Source organism: Gossypium arboreum, chromosome 12 (assembly GCF_025698485.1).
Source record: "Gossypium arboreum isolate Shixiya-1 chromosome 12, ASM2569848v2, whole genome shotgun sequence".
Taxonomy (NCBI): Eukaryota; Viridiplantae; Streptophyta; class Magnoliopsida; order Malvales; family Malvaceae; genus Gossypium; species Gossypium arboreum.
The window spans coordinates 50145919-50152961 of NC_069081.1; the positions used below are offsets into that span (position 1 = coordinate 50145919).

At 38.2% G+C, this 7043-nt stretch overlaps 1 protein-coding gene across 1 annotated transcript; it reads left to right on the top strand.

Moving 5' to 3' along the window:
- Nucleotides 1-587: 587 nt before the first annotated feature.
- LOC108477936 (uncharacterized) lies at nucleotides 588-1280 on the top strand. The gene is made up of 2 exons (XM_017780401.1): nucleotides 588-828; nucleotides 940-1280. Exons 1-2 carry the CDS (start codon nucleotides 588-590, stop codon nucleotides 1278-1280), a joined length of 582 nt encoding a protein of 193 aa, XP_017635890.1.
- Nucleotides 1281-7043: the final 5763 nt, after the last annotated feature.

Sequence of the window (7043 nt, forward strand, 5' to 3'; positions counted from 1 at the left end):
GAGGAGTAAATCTTAGGCAGCATAGATGGATTGAGATGCTTAAGGATTATGACTGTTCGAATGAATACCACCCTGGTAAGGCTAACGTTGTGGCCGACACACTAAGCTGTAGGGCTATGACTGATCTAAGAGCAATGTTTGCTCGTCTTAGGTTATTTGATGATGTTAACTTGTTGGCTGAACTCCAAGTTAAACCAGTGTGGATTGAACAGATTAAGAGTAAACAACTGGAAGATTAGTCATTGGGTCTTTGGTTCCGCCAGATCGAGAATGGTAATACTGTAGATTTTGGGCTGAATAATGAAGGTGTACTCTGTTTCTAAGGCAGAATTTGCGTACCTAAAGATACTGATTTGAGACAGACTTTACTATGAGAGGCACATAGTAGCCCCTATGCTATGCACCCAGGTGGAAATAAGATGTACAGATATCTCTATGAGATTTATTGGTGGTCGGGTCTTAAGCGTGAGATTACTGACTTTGTAGGGAAATGTCTGACTTGCCAACAGGTTAAAACAGAACATCAGTTGCCTTCTAGGTTGCTTCAGCCAGTTAAGATTCCACTATGGAAGTGGGAAAGAGTAACCATGGACTTTGGGAGTGGGCTACCCTCAACGCCTTCTAAGAAGGATTCAGTGTGGGTTACCGTGGATCAGTTGACCAAAACTTCCCAATTCATACCAGTTTACATAGATTATTCGTTACAAAAACTGGCTAGGCTGTATGTATCCGAGATAGTGAGACTGCATGAGGTACCAGTTTTCATAATATCTGACAGAGATCCTCAATTCACGTCTCAGTTCTGGAGGAAGTTACATGAAGCTCTGGGTACGCGGTTGGACTTCAGTACTGCATTCCATCCTCAGACAGATGATTAGTCGAATTGGGTAATTCAGATACTAGAGGACATGCTAAGGAGTTGTGTAATTGACTTCTGAGGTAGTATTGAGGATTACTTACCATTAGTAGAGTTTGATTTCAACAATAGCTACAAGTCTAGCATACAAATGGCACCTTACGAAGCACTATATGGTCGTAGGTGTCACACTCCGTCATGTTGGAATAAGTTGGGTGAGCGGCATACTCTAGGTCCTAAGTTAGTATCTAATACCGAGGATAATATCAGATTAATTCGAGATCGACTGATGGCAGCATCAGATAGGCAGAAGTCATATGCAAATCTAAAGCGTAAGGAAATTGAGTATTCTGTTGGAGATTTTGTTTTTCTGAAAGTCTCGCCATGGAAGAAGGTGCTGAGATTTGGGCTAAGGGCAAGTTGAGCCCAAGGTTTATTGGGCCTTACCGCATATTGAGGTGAGTAGGACCAGTTTCCTACCAGTTAGAGCTACCTCTGAAATTAGAGCAGATTCATGATGTGTTCCACGTCTCGATGCTGAGATGCTATCGCTCTGATCCTACGCATGTGGTACCGATTGAGGAGATTGAAGTTAGACCAGATCTGACTTTGGAAGAGGAGCCAGTCCAGATCTTGGATCGAGAGGTGAAAATCTTGAGAAGGAAATCAATCCTTTTAGTGAAAGTTCTTTGGCGGAACCACGACTCTGAGGAGGCTACATGGGAAACTGTGGAGGCGATGCGACAACAATACCCTCACCTATTCTGATCAGGTAAATTTTGAGGTCGAAATTTTTTTAAAGAGTGTAGAATTGTAATGCCCCAAATCCTGAAAACCCTATTAAAATTATTTTTGTGTGTTGAGGCGTGGATGTATGTCTGACTTAGTGGTTTAGTGCTCTGGGAGTTTCTGGGAAGTCTTGGGTTCAAGCCTTGGCTTGAGCAAAGTTTTGCTCTTACTTAAATAAACCCTTGTTTTCTGATAGTAGGGTTCTTAAATTAATGTAGGTAAAGCATGTCATAAAAAGCTTGTTTGGTCCAAGGGTTAATGGCGTGTTTCTATTGCCAAAGGACTTGAGTTCGAGTCCTACTACACGCAAACGGTGTTTTATTTTGCTTATTGCCATGTAAGAATTTGTGTGTCAGTGAAACTCTGTAGCTTAGATGGTTGAAGAGTTTGAGACGTGTAGGGGAGTGTATAGCCAGAAATTAGGAGAGGAAGAGGGAATATGAAAGGTAATTAGTTTGAGGATATGGGGAGAGATTGTAGGAGGAAATCAAGGAGATGTGGTGAAGAGAGGGTGTTAGTGCCATTGGTGGACTCTAGGTACTCAAGAGAATTTTTCTTTGAGTTTAGGGAGCTTCCCTTGATATTCATTTCGGTTCTTAGCAACTTTTGTTTCTTTTCACCTTTGTTTCTAAGCCGTACATTACTTGGATTTTGGTTTGGGGTACCTTTCGGTTCTTTTGTTGATTGGATTCTACTTTTATCTTTAGCCTCTAATTCACCGATTTCTATCCATGACTTCCATTTTCTCAATTGGTATCCTTCTCTTTGGCCGAATATCACTTGTCCTTCCTCTCATAATCCCTTTTCAGTTTTTAGCCTTGCTTGGGGACTGACTCTTTCTTTCTTCTCTCTTGCTCCCAATTCACTTGTCTTGATCAATTACTCCTCTTCTCTCTCTCAACTCTTTTACTCTTGCTTTGGCCGAACTTTTTCAAGGCAAAAATATCTTCCTCCTCTTCTTCTCTTTTCTGTGCTTTGATCGTTTCTTGTTGTGGGACTACCGAAATCCCCTAGTTTTATTGGGGCTCAATTTCTTTAACAAGGTGTGGGGCTGATTGCTTTTCCTTTGCAAGTGATAATTCCTTTATTGGTTCTCAATCTTAGAGGCATTTCGGCTACAACTCCATAACAGGTATGTGAGCATCACTGCCATTAGATGTGAAACTGGCAAAAGCCAAAAAGCCGAAAGGTGAACAGTCAACACCACTCGGGGCGTGTGACCCCCGTATGGCAGGCCGTGTAATAAAACACGGCTGTGTGGTCGATGGGTTGGCCATGAATGCTCCCCTGGACCGAAATGATATTAGGCCATTTTGGGCCGACCTGGGCTATGTAGGCCCAATAGGCCTGTGGGCCCTACACGGGAAAATCACATAAAAGTGTGGTAAATATTAGGCCAGGCTGTGTAAACCACACGGCTAAGGCCATTTCTAGGCTATATGGGTCATACGAGCATATGGGCCCTAAATATGGGTTGTAGGCCCATTATCACTGATTGACTGTTAAGGTTGCACGGGTCGCCCAAGATGACTGTGGACTTTCTGTTGGGCTGGTAAGTATACCTGGGCCTTTATTTTGGCAAGATGACTGTTTTACCCCTATGTGATGTATGATTGTTTCAGCATGCCATTTTTACTGTATGTACATTTATATTATGTTGCATTGCATGGGGTGGGATATATGATTTTGGAGGAAGTGTACTGAAAGGCTATAAGCCTCTTACTGGCAACTCTACTACAAATACTGTTTTAGTGCCGCAACTGGCACGACTTGGTGTGTAGGGTTGGGTGGGTCAATTTTATCCCCATATGGTGTGTAAGGATGATACGGAGATGGTGTGTAGCGAATCGATTGGGTAGGATTCTTTGTGTGCATAATATACTAAAATGGACTAAAGCCCAGACTGCCACTGTTACTGAAATGGGCTCATGCCTAGATTGCTACTACTACTAAAAGAGGGTCTAAGGCCCCTGACTGAAACAGAAAGAGCTTAAGCCCAAATTACGTTTACTCTAACTGTTTGCTATAACGGGATTTCACACACTGAGTTTACGTAAACTCACCCATCTGTTAACTCAGCAGGAAATGCCCAAGCTTAGATGGATTGAGGCGGCGGAGGACTCAGAGGTGGCCACTCGATAAAGTTTTTTTAATATTATAATTAAGATTTTATTTTGGGTTTTCATTATGTAATAAGGCCTCTTTAATTTTAATTTTAATTTTATTTTAATTTGGGATTTAGTTACTTGAATTTTAATCTAGTAGTAGTAAGTCTCAAATTTTCAAGATAATATAAACAAATGTTTTTTCTGAAAACACCATGTTTACGCAACACATTTCGAAAGCTTCTGCAATGATCACTGTTTTAAAGTTTAATAACAAACTAATGTAATTAATATTTTGCTAAGATAACTTGAGTTTTCACAAATGAACCGGACATCCTAAACTTTTGTTAAGAACCTTAAGATGTTTTATGTAGAATGAATTTTCACGCATTTTGTGTTTTGGAAATACACTCCAATGTAACATCACAGATTCGGCCATAACGTCTAGGCCGGGTTTGGGGTGTTACAAATTCTCTTTGAAAAGTTCAAGAGAAAATGGTTGTTTATTTTTGACAGGGTGGACTACGTAGAGGTCGAGATGTTTTAATTATGGCTTGGAATCGACATTAAATCAGCAACATCCTTTCAATGTTTTCATTAAAGAAGTTATATTTTAAACCCTATTTCAACCCAATTCATTCCTCGTACATGGATATTTGGTTATAGTCACCAGAAAAATTTTTCCGCTGTGCCACAGGGCGTAACGACAGTCCCAAAGTGAACACCCCTTTTTCCTGACGTACTCGTACTTGCATTGAAACCCCAAAGGACTTATTCACCTTAGACCGTTCTATTAAGATACTCCAAATAGTAGATAGTTCTGGGTGAGCTATCTCTTACTCAGATTTCCCCTAGCGGTTTCCATATTTGATAGTTCCACATGGACTTATCGCTCTATATAGCCCTGATAGGCTTCCGTTTCTTCCATTATTTTTTGGCAGACTTTCTACCCAAATTAGTCTATGGTAGATTTACTCATTTGTTAGTCCCTGCAAACATATTCTTTCTCTATAGATCTCTGGCGGACTTTACTGATCAGACATTTTGGATAGGCATCCCCTCAAAGTGATCCTGGGTAGACTTCTCACTTTTCTAATGACCTCTTTATTAATTATACTTGAAATTCACCCTTGAGAATTATTTCATTACTTCTCACCCAATAGTGGTTTATGCATCGATACTGACAAACCACTTAATGGTGGGTACTTATTTTTTGATAATTTAAAGGAAATATCCCCTCCTTACATGCATACTCGTGTTAAGGCGCTACTAAAAAATAAGTGTTAAGCACACTTATTATGTTCTCAACGCTCCATAATCATCATATCAAACTGCTCACCGTGTGAGTCTTTCAGTGGCTTCCTTTGTCATACCCTGGTAGGTTTCCTAGTTCACTACCTTGACAGACTCTATTTCACCGTATAGTGTCTTGTTCATCACTGGATAATGCCATTGCTAACCAGGGACTTTTGATTCCAAAGAATCAGTAAACTTCTTTTTAGGTGTCACCTCGAAGAACCTATATATCGTTTACATAGTGTCGCCTTAAATGACCAATTAATAACCATCGTCACAATATCGCTTCATAGAGTCATAGGCCGCCGTCATGGTATTGTTCTAGTAAACCAATAGATAACCATTCCACAATGCCACCCAACTTCCTCAGATTTCCATAACAATCTGCCTATTCCTCCATTAGGCTAATTTTTTTTCCTATCTTCGTCTAACACATCATAGTAACTCCCTTCGTACTCCACATATAATAAACATGCAATTATACAATTATTGTATTAATTACTATAACATACAACACGCTATTTATCTAATCATCAATTTACAACCATGGACTTAGAAAAAAACACAGAGAGAACACAGACATAGTTCATGCAATCAACACAACATCATCGATCACCCAAAGGTAGAGTAAAAAAACTCACTTGAACTCCTTCATCCTTATCAACTTAGCTTTTCCAATAGACAGAGCCTCCATCGTCTTGATAGTTAAGCACATCAACCATATATTGGTTAAATCGAAGGCATCCAAACCTTAAATCCAGAACCCTTTATACAAGAACTTATTAGGAATCCTTACTCTCACTCTTTCTTTAATCCACGAGTACAGAAAGATAAGAAAGCTTACCAGTTTCTCAAATTCCCTATGTCCAGACTTCAAATTTCACGACTACTACTCCATGTAGAGCTCTTTTAAATTCTCTTCTTCTTAGGAACAATAGAAGTAGATGATATAGATGAGAAGGAAATTGTAAACATAATTGAGAAGAACTCGTTTGCTGAATAAGGCTTCTCACCTTAGATATAACTCTTCTTGCACGATCTCTAAACCTCAATTAATCATCTATCGACAATCATTATGTCTCCCACTATGGAACCAGTCGGTTCCATTTTATACAAATCAGAATTGAAATGCAACTAACTTGCCCATCAGCCATTAAAATTCTAAATATGTCAATATGTCTCGTCGGCTTACTATTTTTTCAATTTACTCCCAACTCTCCTCTAAATTCGAGACCTTAAAGAAACTCGAATGTGACACATGAGCTAGCTAAATCAAGCTTCCATTATCATAAATCTATAAAAATTTAAAGAAATGGTTTGATTACCTTAGATAATTGGATGGTTGAATGTTGAAGAAAGCTTAAGTTTATTTATTTCTTTAATGGAAAACGATGGAGGAAAAAGATGAATGATTTTATCTTTCCATCCACTCAAATTTATGTATAGCTAGATTAAGATGCAATTAATTTTAGTTAATCATGATTACATATTTAATTAATCTTATTTACATTTTTTAATTGTAATTTCCTAAATAAACGACCATTATCTCCACTAATTTTAAAAGAACAATGGTTTCATAAACATTTTTCCCTTTGAATAATTGCTATCTAGATCCCCAAGCATTTTCTAAATTAAAAATCAATAGCGATTAGACTTTTACAATTTAGTTCCTAGCCTTTAATCAACTATTTTCTAGGTTAAATTAACTAACCAATATTGAATATATTTCATATTATCTCCGTAAGTGTTTCTATTTTTCCTTTACGAACTCAATTTACAAAAATAAGGTTCCGAAATCATATTTTCCAACACTGTCCAAAATCGGGTCATTACATTCTTACCAAAATTCAGTGGCCAAAACTTGCATTATCTCCTATATTTTATTACCATATGTATTTTCAATCTTATTTGTTGAATTTTTAAATTTCATTAGCAATAAAGTAAATTTCCATATATATTATATTTCTAAGATGATAAGAGAAGAATTTCTTAGAACC